Source organism: Galeopterus variegatus, unplaced genomic scaffold (genome assembly GCF_000696425.1).
Source record: "Galeopterus variegatus unplaced genomic scaffold, G_variegatus-3.0.2 Scaffold8465, whole genome shotgun sequence".
Taxonomy (NCBI): Eukaryota; Metazoa; Chordata; class Mammalia; order Dermoptera; family Cynocephalidae; genus Galeopterus; species Galeopterus variegatus.
This window is the reverse complement of record NW_007734576.1, coordinates 12,416-35,653: the sequence shown is the minus strand read 5'-3', so window position 1 is coordinate 35,653 and position 23,238 is coordinate 12,416. Positions and strand designations below refer to the sequence as shown.

Sequence of the window (23,238 nt, the reverse complement as noted above, 5' to 3'; positions counted from 1 at the left end):
TCAACTTACATCTGAGAATATTGAGGCTTAAGAAGGCTACATGATGTACCCAAAGTCACATATTTAGTAGATATTAGAGCTAGGATTTAAGTCCTGGACATTTTCCACCTGGGCCCACATTTCTAACAATTATGCTAATCTGCAATAGACATCTGGGAGACTCCATATGTTTTTGTATTCTGTTTAACCTTTTAATTTGCCCCTAATGATTACTGCTTGTCTTATTTGCTATAACATTGTGTTGTACACCATCAGTTTTGCAGTTTTGACAGTTCTTATTTTATATTATTTATTTTATTTTATTTTTTATTTATGACAAGTGTCAATTCTGGCACAAGAATGGTCTAGCATGACAATATGGGGATTCTGTGCCCTGAGGATAAAACTACAGAGAACTCAAAGATACTCAGATTTTGACTCTCAAACTGAGAGGGAGGAGGGAGGGAGGTGTCGGTGACGGGCCATAATAATCATATACAGTGTATATTGACAAAATAAAAATAAATAAATAAATAAATAATTAAAAAAAAAAAAAAACTGAAAGTGGTTCTGCTGGCTCTGGCTGGGGGTGGAAGTGGGGGGAATAACAGCCACCTTTTTTGTGTGGCTAACTGCTGTGAGGATATTTGAGCCGTAGGGACCTAAAAGAATCCAGACATACTCTTCCTACCTCCATGTGAAGTTGTAGTCTAATTTCCCCTTGGTAGTCTGGACTAACCACCTCAGCCAACACCATAACACTTCTTGGCCTGTTGACTCAGAGCACACAAGGCTGGGTAACAGTCTTAACTTCCAGTTCAAAGTAATCATTGTGTCATTTGGTAAAAGGTGAAAGATTTCTATGATCTGAAGAGAAACCAGGGTATGTTGTGTCATTTGGTAGAAACATTTCCGCCTCTGGAAGTTAGACTTTCAGGCTACAGGACATAAAGTTGTGGGAAGAGGACGCAGATATTCTGTTAGTTGGTCACTAGGGGTAATGGTAAGTAGAGCCACTCTCATTTCCACCCCTTTATTCCTGTACCTGTGAATCCTCACTATAAGAGAAACAATACCATATATTGGGTGCTGATTCAGAGCATATACAGCTTTCTGAAGAACCTTGCCCTGGCTCTGCCAAGAATTACCACCTAGATGGCTTTGTAACTGATCTTCAAAAGGCCATTCCACAGTTCTACCAAGCCAGCTACTTCAGGATGGTTTGAAACACGATAAGACCAGTAAATCTCATGAGCATGGGCTCCTCACCATACTTCTTTGCTTGTGAAGTGAGTTCCTAGATCAGAAACAATACATTGCATTCTGTAAGTACATAGTTGGAAGTTTTGTCAGAAGCATTACATGCAGAAATTCATATTCAGAGTAAATGTCTATTCCATTAAGGACAAAATGCTGCCCCTTCTATCCTGGAAGTGATCTAATGTAATCAACCTGCCACCAGGTAGCTGGTTGATCACCCCTGGGAAAGGTGCTGTATCAGGGGTTCAGTGTTGGTTTCTGTTGCTGGAACATTGGGCACTTAGCAATGGCTGTAACAGGATAGACCTTGGTGAGTGGAGGTCCATGTTGCTGAGCCCATGCATAAGCTCTATCCTTACCACCATGGCCACTTTATTTATGAGCCTGTTGGGTGATGACAGGAGTGGTTGGGAAAAGAGGCTGGCTGGTTATCTCATCCACTTGATTATTAAAATCCTCCTTGGCTAAGATCACACTATGGGGAGCATTCACATTGCTACATTGGCTACAACCCATGAATTGGTGTATAATTGCACATCTAGCCATTTTTCCTTCTAAGAAAAGTGCACAACCAGGTATACTGCCTAAATTTCTGCCTACTGGGAGGATTTCACTTTATCACTGTCCATCAAGGATGTCCCAGAAAGGGACCGTAGTGCTACAGCTGTCCACTTTCAGGTGGTACTTGCATATATATCGTGCAGTAGCATCTATAAACCAGGTTCATGTCTTCTCTTCCCTAGTCAACTAAGCACAGAAAAATCCCTCTGAGGCCATAGGTGCATGCTGGAAGAGAGAAGGCAGTGTAGCAGGAGTGGGAACCATGGGCATTTGAGCCACTCCTTGTATAACTTACTTGTGCTTTCAGGGCCTGCTCAGGCCTAATCACATGTATACTACTTCCATTTGATGATGGAGTGTTCCTGTGCATGCCCCAATTTATGGCTTAATGGGTCTGCTAACACTCATTTTTTGATGGGAAGTTCAGATTGCATGGTAACTTGGTGGCCCATGGTCAAGCATTCAGTTTCTATTAAGGCCCAGTGGCAGGCCAGAAACTCTCTCTTAAAAAGAGAGTAATTATCTGCAAATGATCACAGGGCCTTGATTTCTTTTCTAATAAGACTTTCATGAGTAAGAGATGACTGTTTAGTTACTTTTACTTTTTAGGCTTATGAGATATTAAATCTGAAGCTATACAGATGCACTAAATTACAGTCAGACTTCCAGTTTCAGGTCTGACATATGAAGAGCATGTAAGTTTTCACTCCTGTCTTTACAATAAGAAAAGAGCTGAAAAAACTGAAAATCAACAAATTTCTTAAGATCCTTCAGAGAACTGAAGTCACAAGGTGAACCACAGCACCCAAAACTGAAGAGACAGTAGAATACATAGAATGAGAACAAACAGCAGAAGCCATTGGAGCCAATAACTGGTAGGAACAATCAAACGGCAATTCATAAAACACTGGAAGCTATGTGCGAATTATCTTGAAAATTAAAAACTCTTGGGAATCCAGTCCTAGAAAGTCTTCACATTTTTTGTGAGCCTTACTTCCAGGAGCCTCATCGACTTATCACAGTGAAAAACAGAAAAAAATCTCCTGTGTTTCAGGCAAGGGGGTGGAATGAAGACAACCATTTTGAAATAAACCTAGAGAGTTATCCACAACAAAGTCCTGCCCACTAAGAAAAAAGACCACCGGGACTTGTCCAATTACAGGCTCCTCTAGCCTTCCTGTTTCAGGAAGGTGGGAAGGAGGAAGAGAGGACATGAGAAGCACTTGTGAAGGTCATAGCCCAAGAACACAGACTCGTAAAAAGACTGAGACTTAATCACAAAATTATATTTTCCCCACCTCCCCACTCCCAGTACCTTTCCAATATTGCAAGCGTGCTTCTGTATAATAATAGTGGTGTACAGCTAAACTAACTTCAAGGATTAGAGTGTATTTAACAAGTTTCTAGGGAAACCCAAAGACAACAGAGAAGTCAAAAACAAGGACACTAGAGAAACTCGAAGCCTATGACACTACAGCTACAGCAAACATTAAACACAGACTAGTACTCGATCAGATGATATCAAAAAATTTCACAATACCAAACACTGGCAAGGATATGGAGCAACGGGGATGCTTATTCATTGCTATTGGGAATGCAAAATGTCATAACCAATTTAGAAGACAGTTTGGCAGCAGCAGCTTTTTACAAAGCTAAATATTGCCTTACTGTACCATCTGGCAATCACACACCTAAGTATTCACCCAGGTGAAGTGAAAACTTATTTTCACACAGAAAACTGCATGTGAATATTTATAGCCTTTCTATTCCTAATTGTCAAATATTGGAAGTAACAAATATGACCTCTAATAGGTGAATGATAAACATAAACAAACTGTGGTACATCCATGCAATAGGATATCATTCAAGAATAAAAAGAAATGAGTTATCCAGTCACCAACAGACACAGAGGAATCTGGAATGCATATTGTTAAGTAAAAGAAGCTAATCTTAAAAAGCTAAATACTGTTTGAGTTCAACTACATGACTTTGTGGAAAAGACAAAACTATAGAGAGACAAAAGATCCGTGGTTGCTAGGTGTTCAGGTGAGGAGAGGCAGAATAAATAGATTGAGCACAAGGGATGTTTAGGGCAGTGAAACTACTCTACATGATACTGTAATGGTGAATGTATGACATTATGCATTTGTCAACACCCTTTGTTTGTATGTAACAAAGAGTGAAACAATGTAAACTATGAACTTTAGTTAATACTAATGTATCATTATTAGTTCTTCAATTGTAATAAATGTACCACACTAATGCAAGATGTTAATAATAGGGGAAACTATACAGGGTAGAAGGAACTGGATAAGGGAGAACTGTACAAGACCTCTATGTACTATTTGCTCAAATTTTTAGTAAACATTAAACTGTCCTGAAACATAGTCTATTAATAATAATTTTCAAAACTCAGTTACAATGTCACTTATTTATAAACTATCAGTATAAAATTTTGTCATTCATAAAATGGATTCTTGGGCCCTCAAAATTGATACAAATGAAGTAAATGTGTGACGCAGAAGGAGAGAAAAAGCCCAATAGTAACAAATAAGGAACAGTTATTGTCTTGAGAACATTTTTGTCATACAGATATGCCAGCTCCATGTTTGTTCTCAGTGTTTTGGAGTATGACAGCAGTATTGTGACATATCTGCCAAGCAAGGGTCCAGATAAACATTTTCAAGATGCTCTTTTAGATTGGGTGTACAAAGGAGGTGTACATATCATTGACAAACATTTTGTAACTCCCTTTGTACCAACCCTGTCTATCAATCTGTGTACCTATACTGTGTAACATAGAGAATAATAAGTACATTTTCAGGATCATCTTGCTTATTATTTTATTTTTATCAGCAAGGGAATCCTTATCATTCAGATGATTTTCTAAAACTGAATATGTATTGAACCTCAGTGCTTGTCAGTGTTTATCAAATGAGTAAGATAATTTATAACATCCCCACAGCCAATCATTTATGAGCGAAGGAGAGATGGCTTGAAGGTTAAAACTGTTTGGATTAGCTTGTGTTCATATCTTTCCTTTTACGATTACATTTTCTTTTACTAAACAATAAAGGAAACTTCATAGATCCTTATTATTAAAAAAATGAAAGTAAAGCTATGTCACAGTGTTAATAATTATGGTTTGTATTAAATTTGTGTATTTAATGATGAAGCGTGTTTAAAATGCATTTTATTTAACTAAAATAAAATGACCAACTGCATAAAAGCAAATAATATCAAAATCTAAATTTGAGTCCCTGGTTATAGTTTCTGTACCTTGATTTTCTATTATGAAAATCTTATTTCTCAGAAACCACTTAACTCTTTTTACTTTGGGTAAGGCTGAATAATATTGCCTTGTATAACAACTATGGTTCCCTTAACTTTTTATTTTTCATGAACACATCAGCCACTTTCATTCAGTAAGTACATATTCAATATCTACCCTACTGGCCCTGTGCTAATTACAAAGGAAGACCCTATTATCAAGGTATTTTCAGTCTAATAAGGAAGCAGAACAAGTAAATCTTAATCACAGCACTAGGGAATAAGTGATCTTTAGGAGAATGTACAATGTTAGGCAGTCACTGGAGAAACATCCAGTTTTGTAAGAGTCAAGCAAAGTCTCTCAAAGGAAGTACAATCTAATTAGAATTGAGAGGCAAATGAGCACTAACCAGGGTTGGAACTAATTGGGTGGAAGGTATTGATGGGGATGGAGGGGTGAAAACAAGGGAGATTTTCCTTATCTGAAAAGAGAGCAGGGACAGAGACATGAGAAGAAAGGTGAAGGATTCATGGATTCCACAGGCCCTTGGCCATTATTTTTCTCAGTCTTCTGTCTGAATTTCAACAGTGTCAATAGCTATCTTTACCTGGAAATTCCTTTGGGAGTGGAGAGAAGTGAGGTTTCTAAAGTAATAATCCAAAAGTAAGTGATGTTTTCATTCTCTCTTTAGCTGTAATCTTCAGCTGTGTGTTATTTTCAAGGCTGCTTAAGAGTTAAAGGCAAAGATTTTTCAATAGAAGGTGTTTTCCAATTGACTTGTTAGGACACAACCAAGTACCGCAAAGCCTTCGTTGGTAGGTCTCAGTGTACTGAACTAGGTCTCCTGACCCAGCATCCTCGCTGCCCTCTTAGTTCTGCCCTGTCGTTTCTTTCTCTCCTCTCACTCTTGTAAGTTTATTCTCTTGAAGATCAACCTACCCTTGCTATTATTTAGCAGTGAATGCGCAAGAGACTTCCCCTTTCCAATGCCTTTTGTGTTTCACTTTAGGCCTCTTCTCTCTTATCTTCTCCATTACTTCTTCTCTGTCCCTCTCCTCAACCCCCTGATGGCTATTGCCATATTCAGGAATTTGATTATAAGCCAAAGAATAAAAAAATAACAGCAGAGGCTTTTCACATCTCTGCATAAATAAGCATGATTTTGTGTGGCTAAACATATCTGAAGGTATGTATTCATATCTATGTTAATTCATTGCATCACAGACTCCACAAAACCGAGCCACACAAATTAATCTCCGCCTCCTTCTCTGACATTCACAATAAAAACTCACCAGAAACATTCCAAATGCACAAGTGGTTCTCATCTTTTTTTTCCAGCTTAAAACCTGCATTGGCATTTGAAGAGAACTAAACAAGATCATTCAATTTCTTTCACAGGATCATCTGGACAGGTTGTACTTTTTTATTACTGTCATTATTAATTGTATTTTAGATATAGAAAATATAGGATGCAAATTATATATCACACATCTATTAAAAAAGGAAATATAAGGAGAATAAATCCTTTATTGATATTTTAGTTAATTTATAACGTAAAGTATTTAAAGCCTTTTAAAATTACTTGTGTCCTATTAAAAATAATATCCGGCATTTACATAGTGTTTTGCTGTTTAAAGAGCTTTAACATAAAGTTATAGCATTGTAGCTGTCTTGTGAGTACTGTACACTGAAAGTTTTCTCCATTTTAATGATGAGAAAATAAATCAAGCAGGGTAGAAACAGGTAGAATGGAGAGTGACTTCTAGTCTTGTGTATGCTCCTGTGAAAGATATCAGAAACAGTCTATTATAATCAGACTTTGAAAATATTACTATTACTTTTATGTAAGAAACTTAGATAAATACAGTAGAAATCTAAATTCCTCAGTAAGTCATTGACAGGTAGGTCATTGGTAGGATATTGCCTATTTTATCTAGTATTTTTTCGTAGAAACTACATAGCCCAGAGAGACTTGATCTTTAATTATTTTAAATTTAACAAATATTTCTGAGTATCTACGTTGTGTCATAACACTGGGACCTGGAATAGAAAGATGTGTAAAAGGATAGCCTCTGTTTTCAGCCACTTTACCCAAATCCAAGTCTAGCAGGGTGAGGACTATGGAATTCAATGCATCTATACTTACCATAGCATTCCAGCATTTGCCACAGTGCCTCAGAACAGGTTAGGCATTCACGCTTAGTATTTTCTGGATAAAAGGCAGGTTGGAGGATGAAGGAGAGAAGGATGAAGAAAAAGATGAAGACAGTGAGAAAAGAAGGAAGAAAAAAAAGATAAAAGAAGAAAAAAAATCTTTCTGAATTTAATTGAATTCACATTTTTAACAATTTTTTTTTCTTGGTGTTTCTTACCAAAAACATAAACAAAAATTGCTAAAAATATGACCTACATACTCAGTTAGGAAATGAAATTGACAATTTCAAACTGATATATGTCTGTTTAGAATGAGAGAACAGCTAGAAAGTGAATCCATACATTGTGATATGAGACAATTTACCAAAATAAATGAAAAAGAAAAGATATTTTATTACATGCCACCTAGTCTACCTCCAAGTCCAAAATTAACCATTAAGGGGCAGTTAGAAGTCAGCAACCACTTCATGATAAATCAGCTACTCTCAGTTGACTACAGACAATTCTTACAAAGGTGGCTGAACCCCAAGAAAGTAATTCACATGAATAAACAAATCAACAGGCAGGGCAACTGGTGCCTTTTTACTTAGTGAGAGATATATTTCTAAGAGCAAGGACAAAGTTTGGGGAACAAGTTGATTTACTGACAAGACTGATTTCTGTTTTGGGAATAGAAATCTCATAATTTTGGTGTGATTGCATCTGATATGCCTGAGAAGGAGGTTTTTAAAGAGTTGAGATTGCTCTCAGGGACTGGGATTTCCTTCCATGTTGCAAAGAACATCCTTGACTAGTGTTGTTTCATGGTTTCCAAAACACATGTTAAACCATTCTTTGGTTAAAAACAAACATTTGCAGCAACATGGATGAGCCTGGAGAAAATTATTCTAAGTGGAACAACCCAGGTACAGGAAGAGAAATACTGCACTTTCTCACTTATAACTGGGAGCTGAATCCATAAATAAACAATTGAGCAATAAAGAGAGACAGAGAGAGAGAAAGAAAGAAACAACAATCACAGTAACACATTGAACTTTCAGAAAACTAGAGGTGGAAAAGGGGAGGGGAGGGGGGCTAATGAGGAATTTGTCGACGGACACAAAAAAATGATTGTGTGTGGTAATGATGAATAAGCTAACTATGCTGATCTAACCACCACACATTCTACACATTTATTGAAAATCAACATTGTATCCCACACGTATGTGTAATAAAAACTAAAAACAAACAAACAAATGAAAAGCTCTTTCATTATGTCTCTCTTCTGGTGTGTAATCTGGGGTCAAATTGAAATGAATGTCATATTGGGTTGTTCCAGAGAACTTTAGAGAAACACAGTGGCAACAAGTTACATGGGATATCTATAAATTTTACCCTCTCCAGTGAGAAAACAGATTATTGACTATGAGTTTTTCTAGAAAATATTATTTTAAGAAGTACATTCTTGAGAATTTTTGACAACACAAATTTTCTCCCTGCACTGTGTGCTGTTACTAACTGAAAGAGTCCAGAGTGTACAAGCTCATGCTTATTAAACATTACAATCGACAAGCCTTCTTCTCTCATTCAAATTCCAATAACTGTTTTAGATAAGTATTATAATTACTATATTCTGAAATTGTAGATGAAAAAATGAAGTACAGTATACCTAAAATAATTTGCCAAGATAATATGATTTCAACAGGAGAGGTAAGATTTAAACCAAGATGTTCTACTCTATAGCCCAATGTCTTAATATATTCTCTGCTATGTACACATTAATTGCCTGAATTAATAAAAAATGTAAATTTTAAAACATATGTTTTTCTCATTATATAAGCACAGATAAACATTTAGGTAAATGCAAAGTATAAAGAAAAAATCTGACACATTTGATCATATGAATAATAAACTTCTATATAATACCACTAGAAAGCTAAAAGAATTCCAATATTACAGAAAAATGATTGATTTTCTCAATAGATAAGTCATTAATAAATTTTTAGCTATAAATCAGTTAGAAAAAGGCAAAACTCCATATGAGCACAATGGACCAAAATGAATAAAATAACCAATAAACATACGGAATACGAAATGTGGAAAATTATAAGGTATGTATAAAATGCATATTTAAAAAAATATTTTAAAACAATTTCAGATTCTGAAAGATTACAACAAATACTTTTAAATATTGGTGAGGATGTGAGAAACAGACAATTTTATATGCTGTGCAAACTTCTACTATCTTTTAGTGATTTATCAAAAAAAATTATCAATATCTTACATGTGCATAACTTTTATTTCAGCAATTCCATGGCACTACAAAGATAAGTGTGCAAAGACATGCTCAAATGTTGCTTTGCCTCCCACGGATTTGTCAGCCCTTTTCCCCTGGGTGCCAGAGCTACCAAAGATAACTCAAAGCCCATCTCTTCTGAGCAGTGAGAAGCCCCGAAAAGAGGTTAATCTCCTGGAACCCTCAAGATAGAGGCATTCCTTCCATTTGGGAAATTAACCATGAATTGGGGTTCTCTTCCCACATTTATTCTCCATACCAGGAAGTTTCAGGAAGAGAACATAGGTGGGGTTTTTGCTAAGTATAGTTTAACAAGTTTAACAACAGAAGCTGGTAACATTCAGTAAGACAGGCGAGGTGACATTCCTTAATGCAATTTGCAACAAAAGCTTGATTTTAGCAAACATTCTCTTCTTACAGCAATTTCCCAGTATCTTTACAGATCAATCAGTAACCTGTCTGTCTTTGAGCCAGCAACCTTGTTGTGTTACAATTCTTTATCTTACAACAGAGACTATAGCCTGGGGAAAATTTTCTGTTCTTTGCAAGTTCAATATTTGAAACTGCAAGGCTTTGGAAAACCAGGCCCTGTGAAGTACATTTGCTTTATGCATACTCCACACTCAAAGACATTCATTGCAGCATTACTGATATAGAAAGATAATTGGAAAAAACAATAAAAAAATGCATCAGCTGTGGGTACATTCATACTATGAACTAGGTGTCATTTATAGCAATAAAAACAGTATTTATGTATCAACACTAACATATATTCATATTGTAGAGTTTGATGAAAAGATAGATTATGAAATGAATGTAAAATATAATACGAATTAAGTTATATACATGTGTATAAATTTTACATGTTCTTAAATATTTGGAAGTATGAATACAATACTATTTAGAGCAATTATCATTCCTTGGGAGTAGATTAAGGAGGGCAATTTCATTTTTTTCTTTATTGTTTAATTTTTCAACAATCATGTGCTATCAGTTTAAAAATAATGATGTTCATATGTACATGTTTACATGTATGAATAAATGTGTGCATATTTATCCTTCCTTGAGTAAGACAAATATTTTTGCCTTCAAGGAATTGGTGCTGGACAAACTTAACCTGATTGATATGATGTCTGCTTTTTTTAAAAAATAGAATTTTGTGACATGTAAATATTATGGTAAGGTAAAACTTTCCAAGTCTAGTACAAACTGAATGACTAATAACTAACATCATTTTCCTTCTCCTTGTGATTATAGGAAGAGGAGGTACATTTTTTTCAGGAAGGCCAGCTTAAATGCTATTTTCATATTTGATCAATTAGAGCAGTGACCATAAAGATGGAGAAGAGAGAAAGATAATGGAGATGGAACCAATGAGATTTAGTGCTAGGTGTCGTGAGGAAGTTTTAGGAGGCAACATCTGTGAGTTTTCATCTCTAGTGTGTAGCCTAGAAACGTAATGGGGAAAACACTACCAGAAGAAACCATCAGTATAAGTCAGTGGCTTCATCACTTGGTTTGATTTCCAGGACATTTATCTTCTAAATTTTACCATGAGATATTTTGGATTAATCCACTTGTTACAGTAACTACTAATTTTATTTTCACTTTACAATGCATCTCTCAAGGATTGACATTTTCTATATTAAAGGAAATACATTAAGTAGCTAAAAGAATTACTTCCAAGAGACTACTCTTAGTTTTTTTACATGCCCCATCAATTTTCACAGAAACCGAATGTTCTGTTGTTTTAATTCACTATAAAATGTACTATTTATATCCCACATTTTTACTTAGTTTTAAGCATTTTACTTTAAAATGACTTGTAAATTCTTTTTTATGTTAGACTTATCTTCCTAATAGTAGTAGAAACTCTTCAAGCACCAAGACTATATCATCTACAACTTTAGTGTGCTTTTACCCCCTATGTGCACCAGCTAAGAAGTGCTAGACACCTAGAGGGACCTCAATATACATAGTTATTGTTAATGTTAAAACATTATAAAGTGTAAAACAGACCTTTTTTTTAATTTTCAGTGTACCACTCTATGATGGATCCTTCCAAATATGACTATCGTGAAAACTTTGATAAAGTCCATGGAATTTTAATGTATAAAGATTTTGTCAAATATTGGGATGATGTGGAAACATTCCAGGCAAGACCAGATGATATTGTCATTGTCACCTATCCTAGATCTGGTAAGTCTCCTTATTGAGTAGAAGTTGTTCCTTTTCACCTAGAAATGATAAGCCCACCTTGAATGGTAAATATTAAGCTGCTCATTTTTCATATATACGATCTCCATATTAAATAAGGAAAGATGTTTTTATAGCTGAGTAGTATTCCATTGTGTAGATATACCACATTTTCTGTATCCACTCATCCGATGATGGACATTTGGGCTGATTCCAGCTCTTGGCTATTGTGAAGAGTGCTGCAATGAACATTGGGAAACAAGTATACCTTCGACTTGATGATTTCCATTCCTTTGGATATATTCCCAGCAGTGGGATAGCTGGGTCGTATGGTAGATCTATCTTCAGCTGTTTGAGGAACCTCCAAACCATTTTCCATAGGGGTTGCACCATTTTGCATTCCCACCAACAATGTATGAGAGTTCCTTTTTCTCCGCAACCACGCCAGCATTTATTGTTCAGCGTCTTTTGGATTTTAGCCATCCTAACTGGGGTGAGATGGTATCAGTGTGGTTTTGATTTGCATTTCCTGGATGCTGAGTGATGTTGAGCATTTTTTCATATCACAATTTTTTTTTTTGAAGTTCTTACAACAAGAAAATGGAGGGGACACACCTGGGTGGGAGGGGGGAGAGGGAGGAGGGAGGGAGGTTTTGGTGATGGGACACAATAATCAACTACATTGTATATTGACAAAATAAAAATAATAAAAAAAAATAAATAAAAATAAAAAAATAAATAATAGGAGATTGAATTCAACAGCATATACAAAAAAATAATAAATAAGGAAAGATGTAATAGTTTTGATATATAGAAAAAGTAATATATTATACCTCTATTCCGTGACAACAATTTGTTCCTATAACTTCAACATTACATTGGAAAATGTTGTTAACCACGTTAGAAACTTCTGTAATACAGATGGACGAATCTATATCTATCCCATAACAAAAATTTCAAACTACCAACTATGTTTACCTTATGCATTAATGTTGTTATATACAGAAAATAAGCACTTTTTACAAATCTTTTAAAACTCTTTCAGCTAACCAGTTCCTCTTCTTTAAGTCTATCCAAAAAACTTTTTTTTAAACAAAGTCTTTTTTTTTTTTTTTTTTTTTTGAGATTACCTCAACTGTTAAGCATGGTTCTTGAGTCTTAAAATCATAGATCTTTAGAAATTAGGACAGTCCAGTCCAGACTTCTCTTTCTGGTTGTTGCATGTAGTATATAAAAATAAATATGTCAAGTAGCAACTTTGGCTACTCTGACTCTAAAATTGTTCTCCCATTGTTCTTTCCTGTCTTGACCAAAGGCAGCATAATACCAGTCATCTGAAGAGGAAAACTGAGAGCTACTCTAGACTCAATTCCTCTTGCTTCTTCATTGCCCATATGCAAACAATCAAAATATTTTGTGCATTTAGCCTCATAGATATGTGTCACAGTCAACCTCTTACAGGGTCTCTTGTTTCTCTTCTTATTGATGCCTTGCTCCATTGCTATGTTTATAATGCCACTAGAGGAATTCTTCTAAAGCACAATCCTGCTTCTCTTGCTCTCTTGCTTAAGAAATGCCAATGCTTATTCACAGTGTTTCTAAAAACACAGGCTCTTTAGCGTGAACTGCAAGACATTTTATGCTTGCCATCTGCTTGCCTTTTTGTAGTCCTGGCCCCACTCATCTATTCAAGTAGACTTTTTGATTTAGGTTTTACAGTCTACTTCCAATTTTTTTCCTCATCTCTATACCATTCTGAAGTATCCAACCTTTTATTTAAAAAAGAGAGTGAGAGACTATTCTTCTGCCTGGTAGGACTTTTCTGTACCTCCCACAACTGATGAATTTATATGAGTAAATTATTAAGGCTAAGTTCAATTATCACATCCTCTTGAAAGCATTTCTTGTTAAAGCTTCATGACAGCACCAGCAACAGAAGCAGCAGCACACTGAGTTATATATTCCTGCTTTGCAATAATTTAAATCCTTGTGCTCACCTATATTATAGCATCTAAAGAAAAAAGAAGTGTAAAATGTCTCTGACTCTTCAAAGGGCCTTCGGTAACCATAGAACATGTAACAGATTTATCCTTTTCTACATTCTCTGAAGTAGGATCCAACCTGCAGAATATTCAGTTATCAGTAAAGTTTGTGGTTGAAAGCATGCTTGCATGCATTACCTGTTATTCAAGCCTCCTTACTTTTTAGATGTAAAAATTGAAGTCCAAAACTGTTATCAGCTTGCGGAATGTCACAATTAATTATGGGCAAATGGGACACATCTCCTAGGTGTGCCTTACTATAATATTTGTCCTTATTTATTAATTCCATGCTTTGGTCCTATAAGATAAAATATTAAAGGAAGTATATTTTGAGACTTATGGCTATTCAGACGCCCTTGAAATAATATTGCATGGTTATCTTCCTATTTTGTCCATCCATAAATCCAGCACTCTCATCATCAGCCCTGAGTGGTCAGTGGGAAATTCAGGTTTGTTTAATTTTTACAGGTACTACGTGGGCTAGTGAAATTATATACCTGATCTGTAAAGATGGTGATGTGGAAAAGTGCAATGAAGATGTAATTTTTAATCGAATACCTTTCCTGGAATGCAGAAAAGAAACGTTTTTGAATGGTAATGTTCAAATTGATTTTAAAAGCAATATGCATATATTCTAAGGTGTGAATATATATGGTGCAAGCAAAGATATTGTAAGCAAGAGTAATGATTAGTATTAAATATTCTACACAGGAGAGCATATATATTTAAAATTAAATTTTGGCAGGGTTTATAGTATAGCATGTGTCTAGAATAAAGCAATTAAGGACAATTATTACATGCTTTTAGCAGTGCCTACCAATATGTGAGCATTTATTTCTCTGTGGTCTGAATGTGATACTCTAAATACTGAGAAAATACCCATAAAAATTTCAAGAGCATATGCAAATCATCACAGGTTCTTTATATACTGTGGAAAATTAGAAACAAATGTTAATCAGCAAAAGAAGACTTAAAAGTGGCATAACACTATAAAATCATTAAAGATTTTTGGACGTGTTTGACTTTGCAGTTTGCATATAATATACTGAGTAGAAAAGTCAATTCGAAGATATCAAAATTTCCATCTGTGTGTGTAGTATTAAGATGGCTGTGAGTCTGAGCATGTACATATATTTACGAGGAAATTTGCTTACCAAAATGTTAACAATGATTTCTCCCAGGTGAAATCTTATTTGATCTTATTTTTTCCCTTTGTAAGTTCTCCTATCTACATTTCTTTCATTGTAGGTTTGTGTTATTATTACGAACACAATATAGAATCTTAAAAAACTTTATGATTCTATACAAATCCATATAAGTATATATAATTTATTTGTCTATACAAATCCATATAAGTATATATAATTTTTGAAATTGTCCAACCTTTAATTTTTTAAAAATCAGGAGTAAAACAATTAAATGAGATGGCATCTCCTAGAATATTGAAGACTCATCTGCCACGTGAACTTCTTCCAGCCTCGTTTTGGGAAAAAAACTGTAAGGTAATCAGAATCAAGCGTTCTCAGAACTTTATTCACCTCAAAGAAATTTTAGAATGATCAATTCAGATACATCTTATACATACTTGCTTATTTATTCTTTCATTAAATCTATAGACATTCAATAAATGTGGATTGTAATCAGTATCATAAGAAAATCTAGATTTCAATTCCAACTCTGCCATTTGCCAGAAGTAACTCTGGAAAAAAACAGTTAAATTCTGTAAGCATCATCTGTAAAAGAAGGATAGTAATAGTATTTTTCTCATAGAGTTGTTATAAGAATTAAATGAAATAATATTTGTAAAGTGCTTGACATAGTGCCTAGCATATTTTAAACAGTAAATAGTAGATATTTTTGTATTTGTTGTTATTATTGATCATATTAAATATTCTCCTTTTTCAAAAAATTGTACTCTACACTGTGAGAGATAAAAATGATCTAAAAACAATAAACCAGACAAATATCGTATAATAATTGTTTATTGAGTACATGTCATGTGCTTGGAACCTAACAATAAAACAGATGCAGTTCTTGTTTTCATGAATACACAGTCCATTGTAGGAAAGAGATAAGTAAACAGACAATGCAGGTGGTACCATATGTCAAGCAAGAGAAGAATTTTAACACAGACACTGGGGGCAGGAAAGGCATCTAGGAGTGAGTAACATCTCAGCTAATATTTGAACAATGCATAGGAGTTAGTCTATGTAAACTCAAAGGCAACCCAAGGGGAGATCTAAAACAAGTTCAGTTTGGCTGGCTGGATGAGTGAAGATTGATAAGCTAGGACTTGATTATAAGACGTGCTAGAAACCAAGTTAAGAAGTTTGGACTCTACTTCAATAGTAATAAGGAGTTGTAGATCTATTAAGCTGATGAATTGCATGATCAGTTTTGCTTTCTAGAAATAATGTTATGTATAACCTCAAAGAACAGGCAAGACATGAAGTGTTGGGATCACTGATACTGTTCCACAAAGCCTTCCTAGCTTTATTAGGATACCATATGACCCATGCTAAACACATGAGATATTAAAAGTAGAGTATGCAGTCATTGCTAATAGAAAGGGGGATCTATCACAGTCATGAAACATTTCCATTTTGTACTCTGATGTTACAAAGCATATTTGACATGGCCCCAAATTCCAGAGACTTCATCATCTGTTTCTATCACAAACAATTTCAGATAGACCATATGCATCCTGCTGAAATCAATGCAAACAATAAGGGCTTCCTCATAAGTAAATACCAGTTACATCTTTGCCAGGACAAACGTCATTACCATTTCTTCAAGAGATTTGACCAAATCTTTTTTCATTTGGAGAATGTGTTGTAGGCTTGCTTTTAACTCTTTACTTTAGGCACCACATACGTATTATAGTCTCAGTTTTCACAAATCTGCTTATAACTCAGAGGTCATCAAAGAGTAAAAGACAGTCGGATAAATTCATGTTTGGAGTATTTCCAGGGTGTTTACCTGGGTGACAAGAAGACAGATAGGTTGAAAATACTGTAAAAGTGTTTGAAGGTGGTAGACCAGAAACTGCGAGTGATAAAGAGAAGAAAATGATAAAAAAAAAAAAAAGACTGGCTGATAGATGAGAGAAATAATCAAGGGCAATGGATTTGTGGCCTTGATGTGGTTGTAGAAGAGGTATATTGAATAACTGATAGGGAAGAAGGGAGAAGCAGGACTTTCTTGGAAGAAAGCGTTATGGCCCAAAATAAGGCTTCATGAGTGAAACCTTTAGGGTGATGACAACATTCAGGATTTGGGCATGAAAGCGGTTGGCTAAAGTAAAACTAAAGTAATGATCAATGAATACATGAACTTAGAGAATCACAGAGATCATACATACAGGTACTAAAACTGCACAGAATGATAAAAGGGTTTGGAATGGAGAGTAATACTATGAGGTAGATGTTCAAATCTTCAGTTACAGCAAGAAAATGATCCCAAGCTCAGAAATGGCATCAGATGGGAAAGATATGGATCAGATGAGTATCACAGGAACAGGAATCTTTCAGTTGCAGGATTTTAAAGATATATTAAGATTCCAGGTGAGTTGTGACCAAACTCTTAACTTTTACTGAAGAGTGGTGCAGAAAAAGTTATATCTTCAGGAAGGAGCTAGATTTTCCTCCAATGTAGAAAGAAGAAGAACATTTGCACTGAAAAGTATAAGGTATTGAATAAGATTTGCAAAAAGAGAGATAATATAAACTAATGAGAGTTTAGGGAAAGAGAGATCATTTCTTTTTTCTATCAGGGAGAAAAAAGCGTCATGGAGGACCTGGAGCTAAGCTTTAATATATTTATCATTTTGAGATGCAGAGAACATTCAAGAAAGAGTATGAATAGCAAGAAGAAAAGCAAGGGGTAAAAATTTTTAAGTAAATTCATGGATATAGTGGCAAAAGTTTTCTTTCAGCTAACAGGTGAAAAGAACTAGGGAGAGTCATAAATGTGATTAGAAAATTTCAATATGGCTAATGATAACTTCGAAATGAAAAGAAAGTTCACTTTTTTTGCTATAATAAGTGGAGGTTTTTATGGCAGCACCTTAAAAATGAATGCCATATTTCTAAGAATAAACTAGAAGATTAAAAAAAATTGTTTGAAAACAAAAAAATGAGTTAATGAGCGTAATCATATCCAGAAAACAGTGGAAGGTCAAAAGCAGCCTTCTTTGATGGCATAGCTTATCTGCCTGAGGACAGAAATGGAAGATCTTAATGGAAAATCGAAATGCCAAGGATGTGGCTGTTTCTTATTATTATTTCTTTCAAATGGCAATTTCTTATTTAAGGAAACTGGAGTTTACTTTTACAGATCTTTTCCTGCAGCATTGAGTATCATACCTAGAGGACCCTGTGCCTATCTGACATAACTCACTTGTGGAGAGAAAATTTATGTCCAAAATGATTGAGGCTTTTTGTAAGAGGATAGAACTTCTTAGTGCCAGAACTAGCAAATAAAAACTTCCTGATTACTAATTCACTGGTGTTTCTTCTATATATAAAATAGAAATTCAACAAGATGTTGGGGGAGATTATATTTTCACTAAAATTAATGTGCATCTAAGCTACATTTGTTTTTTGTTCCCCGCCCCCCTTCAATATTGCAAGTGAGGAAACAGCGGGACACTTTTTTTCTTCAGGATGCAGAATGGTGGTTTGTAGAGTATAAAGACCAGAGGACTGCACTGTTGACTGAGTGATTTACCAAATTCTTTACTCTTATTGATTTACTATCAATGATATATTCTCATTCAATTTCAACGTACTGTCTTTACTTACAAATTGGGGATAATAATAATCTAACCAGCACAATTTATGGTGATAGAATTTGTGACACCCAAATGAGGCATTACATGTGAAAATCACCTATAAACAGAAAGTGAGAACAAACATTGAACAGCACTAAAAATGCTGCTGTCACCTCAGGTTACTGAAGGGGTTATTTTTATAATTTTATATATTTTATACATTTTTTGTAATGAACATATATTATGTTTTTAGTTGAAAACATAAATGCTTTCTTTTTTAAATCTTGATGAGACTATGTTTGAAAAAATATTAAGTAATTTAACATACGATTTCATCCTCTTAGATTGTCTACATTTGCCGAAATGCCAAGGATGTGGCCGTTTCTAATTATTATTTCTTTCAAATGATAAATTCTTATCCAGATCCTGGATCTTTTCCAGAGTTTGTGGAGGAATTCATGCATGGAGAAGGTAGGAACATATTCTGTGCTCTCAATTTTTCAGGGCAAGTGATACAAATAACATCTCCAAGCAAAAATTTTTATCTTTTCTGGTGTGTTGCCTTTCCTGATCCTTAGTCAGGATACAGACGTTCTAAAAGCCCTTGAGGTTGACAGCAAACACAGGGTTTCCAGATGTGAATGGCAAATTGTGGAATCTTGTCCAATGCCTAAAAACAAATATATAGAAGTGTATTCAGGTGTTGGAGGTGGCAATTTTTCCTAATATTGAGACTCATTGTCCAAATATCTGCTTTGTCTCTTTGTATTAGAAAAATATTTCACAATGTGTTATTACAACTCCATTGAACAAGGCATGGGGGAGAGAAGAGAGGAGAGGGAATGCCCATTTGTTTCCAAGAAAAATGCCTGGTACTAAATGGAGCCAGAATTTACAAAGAAGTCTGAATATCTACAAAACTTTTGCTCATTCTACCCAGTGCACAATCTGAATATTTCAATCAGATTTATCAGACAAGTACAGAGTTACTCAAGCAGATATACTTTTTAAATAAACACTTAGTCTAAAGCAACTCAATGTTTAGATTTAAGGAAAAAGTATGCAGGGTAGCTTAGTACTAAAGGAAGCCAATCTGCTCCTGTAGTAATAATTGTAAAGAAAAATAATAATGTCATATTTATATCCATAGAAGATAACAAAAATAAGATATATGTGTGTTTTGGGTTCAAGGCTACATTTTGGAAAACAGAATGCTGGAGCATTGTGAATAAAACATGTGCCTTGAGATTGTCAAGACCCACATTGTAGGGCAGAGAAAAATAATGTTGCATTTGTTCAAAAGGGATGAATAAGATCATTATGAATACTATTTAAAACTTTTTCTGTAAAGAAATATTGCCTAATAGAGTCAAAGAACAGAGAAAGTATACTATGACAATGCAAAACTGAACATTTCAACTCACACACCATTATATTATTTTGTCAGCTTTTAACTGTATAAAATACTTGTATATGGGTAAGAGATTGGAAAGAGAAGGGAAGAGACACCATTGCATTGTATCACAGTATCTTCAAAATCTTTTAATTTTCTGGAGTGAGAATGACACTAAAGGTCCTTAAGAAAACACCCCTTATCATCTAAACTATTAGTAGTATGATAAATACTCATAGTTATTAGCTTCAGATGCCAAAGCTAGTTAATGGTAAATTTGACATCTGGACTGAACTCTTCTGACTATAAGACTATTGATTGTTTCACTAATTCGACTCTCTTCTCTAACAGTCTGATTTCACACACACACACGCACACACACACACACACACGTTTCAAAAATGTTCGTATAAACTCTGAATCAAATTGATGAGAGGAGGACTTCTCTCACTTTTTTCTGTGTCATAGAGCATGTCATAATGATAAAAGTTGACAATGTATGTCTGTGAATGGATTATTCAATGTACTTTGGCTCTCTTGTTACAGAGAAATTTGCTTAAGATGTTAGGCTAATCTATTAGTTCTCATTTCATGATCTTTATTTATACTTATTTATTGCTATTGTTGTTTGAACATGCATTTACATTGTTTTTCTCTCTAATTTCAGTCCCTTACGGCTCCTGGTTTAAACATGTAATATCTTGGTGGGAAGAGAGAAACAATCCACATGTGCTGTTTATTTTGTATGAAGACATGAAAGAGGTGAGAAACTGAAAACATGTAAACAACTTAGGAATTTCTAAGATGTTAGAATTTAACAACACTCTGGATACAAAAATCTGCCTTTATATAAATGATGGCAGCCACCTTCAAAAATTTTAAAAGGAAAATACCACAGTAATCCAGATACTTTAGCACAGATTAGAAGCTAGTAAATAAAAATATTGCAAGTCTCAATAAATTTCCAAAGATAAAATTTAAAAGAACTTGAGTTCATAGAACAATAACAGTAATAACATAAATCCAAACACACACACACACTCAAGAAATCACCATGGGCAAAGAGTCAAGTGTTTTTCAAATCTATAGATGTTGGAATTATCAGACAAGGACTATAAAATAACTATGCTTAATATGTTTAAGGAAATAAGGACATAATTTAAAAATTCACATAGAAACAAAAAGCTACTAAAATTGACAGGGCAGATTTTAAAAGAAATAGCTAGTATCTACAGATTCAATATAAACCCCATTAAAATACCAGTGACATTCTTCACAGAAATGGAAAAAAAAAAACATCTTAACTTTCATATGGAAAAACAAAAGACCCTTAATAGCCAAAGCAATCCTGAGCAAAAAAATAAAGCTGGAGGCATAACTCTGCCTGCCTTCAAATTATACTACAAAGCTGTTCTAACCAAAACAGCGTGGTGCTGGTATAAAAATAGATGTTCAGAACAGTGGAGTAGAATAGAGAACCCAGAAATCACTCCTCAGGCTTATAGCCATCTAATATTAGACAAAGGCAACAAAAATTTACATTAGGAAAAAGATTGCCTCTTCTACAAGTAGTGCTGGGAAAACTGGATATCCATATGCACAAGAATGAAACTACATATACAGCTGTCACCATACACTAAAACCAACTCAAAATGAATTAAAGACCTAGGTATAAGACCTGAAACTGTAAAATTGCTAAGGGAAAATATAGATGAAACACTTTGGCAGTTAGGTCAGGGCATGGGCTTTATGAACATGAGCCTGAAAGCACAAGCAGAAAAAGAAAAAATAAATGAGTGGGACTATGTCAAACTAAAATTCTTCTGCACAGCAAAAGAGACAATCAACAGAGTGAAAAGACAACCTACAGAGTGGGAGAAAATTTTAGCTAACTATGCATCTGACAAGGGATTAATATCCAGAATATACATAGAATGCAAGCAATTACATAATAAAAAAACAAATGACCCAATTAAAAAATGGGCAAAGGAGCTGAATAGACATTTTTCAAAGGAAGATATACAAATGGCCAATAGATACATGAAAAAAATGTTCAACTTCACTAGTCATCAGGGAAATGCAAATTAAAACCACATTGAGATACTACCTCACTACAGTTAGCCTGGCTATGATCAAAAGGATAGTGAATAACAAATGCTGGCAAGGGTGTGGAGAGAAGGGAACACTACTGCACTGTTAGTGGGACTGTGTATTAGTAAAAAAAACTATGGAAAACAGTATGGAGGTTTCTCAGACAATGACAGATAGATCTTCCATACGATCCGGCAATCCCTCTTCTGGGTATATATCCAGAGGAATGGAAATTTTCATGTCGAAGAGATACCTGAACTCCCATGTTCATCACAACTGTTTTTACAATAGCCAAGATATGGAACCAACCTAAATGTCCATCAATAGATGATTGGATAAGGCAACTGTGGTATATATACACTATGGAATACTATTCTGCCTATTACCCAACATATGGACTAGAACATGCACAGTTTTCTTCGTTTTTCATTTGCACTCCTTTCACTTTCCACACCAAATCCCTACCCACACACATAAAACAAAAGAACAAAAAATTGCTATCTGAAATTGATCTCATCAATCTTCTGTTTTACTTTCTATTTTCCATCTTTCTTTTTCTTTCTGTTTTTTTTTTTTTTTTTTTTGTGTGTGTGTGTGTGTGTGTGTGTGTGTGTGTGTGTGTGTGTGTGGCTGGCCAGGCTGGCCAGTACAGAGATCCAAACTCTTGACCTTGGTATTATAACACTACACTCTAACATTATGGGTATAGGCATGATCTTTTAAGTGATATAAACAAATAAATAAAAAAATACAAAAATACACATATGGTACAATGGATTTATATTAGAATTTTTGGAATCAAAAATAAGATCATCTAACTAAAATTGGGATAGTCCAGGATATTATCCTAAAGAAAGTTGTTTTTGTCAATTTCTGTTGATTACAACAAAGTACATGGAACTGGGTGGTTTAAAAAGAAAACAAAATTTGTTGCTTACAATTTCTGAGGTTGGGAAATCCAAAGTCCATTTGGTGGTGGCAAGAGTGACCCAGGGGTCTCATTTTGCAAGATGGTGGAAGGAGAGAGCAGAGAAAGACACAGACCCTTCGTGCTCCCCTTTTAAAGCCCTCCAAACCATGCCCATGACCACCATTTTTTTTTATTTTATCAATATACAATGTAGTTAGTTATTTTGTCCCATCACCAAAACCTCCCTCCCTCCTCCCTCTCCCCCCTCCCACCCAGATGTGTCCCCTCCATTTTCTCGTTGTAAGAGCTTCAAAAAAAAAAAAAAAAAAGTTGAG

At 34.8% G+C, this 23,238-nt stretch overlaps 1 protein-coding gene across 2 annotated transcripts in view; it reads left to right on the top strand.

The window, feature by feature from the left end:
- The first annotated feature begins 6,423 nt into the window (after window positions 1-6,423).
- Window positions 6,424-23,238, top strand: part of LOC103608488 (estrogen sulfotransferase-like) — a 21,220-nt gene continuing 4,405 nt past the window's right edge. For both annotated transcript variants that reach the window (XM_008592918.1, XM_008592919.1), the window contains exons 1-6: window positions 6,424-6,483; window positions 11,538-11,699; window positions 14,207-14,332; window positions 15,143-15,240; window positions 18,854-18,980; window positions 20,570-20,664. In XM_008592918.1, the coding sequence (XP_008591140.1) occupies window positions 11,549-11,699; window positions 14,207-14,332; window positions 15,143-15,240; window positions 18,854-18,980; window positions 20,570-20,664 (597 nt within the window). In that variant the 5' untranslated portion in view covers window positions 6,424-6,483; window positions 11,538-11,548. The remainder of the gene's footprint in view (window positions 6,484-11,537; window positions 11,700-14,206; window positions 14,333-15,142; window positions 15,241-18,853; window positions 18,981-20,569; window positions 20,665-23,238) is intronic.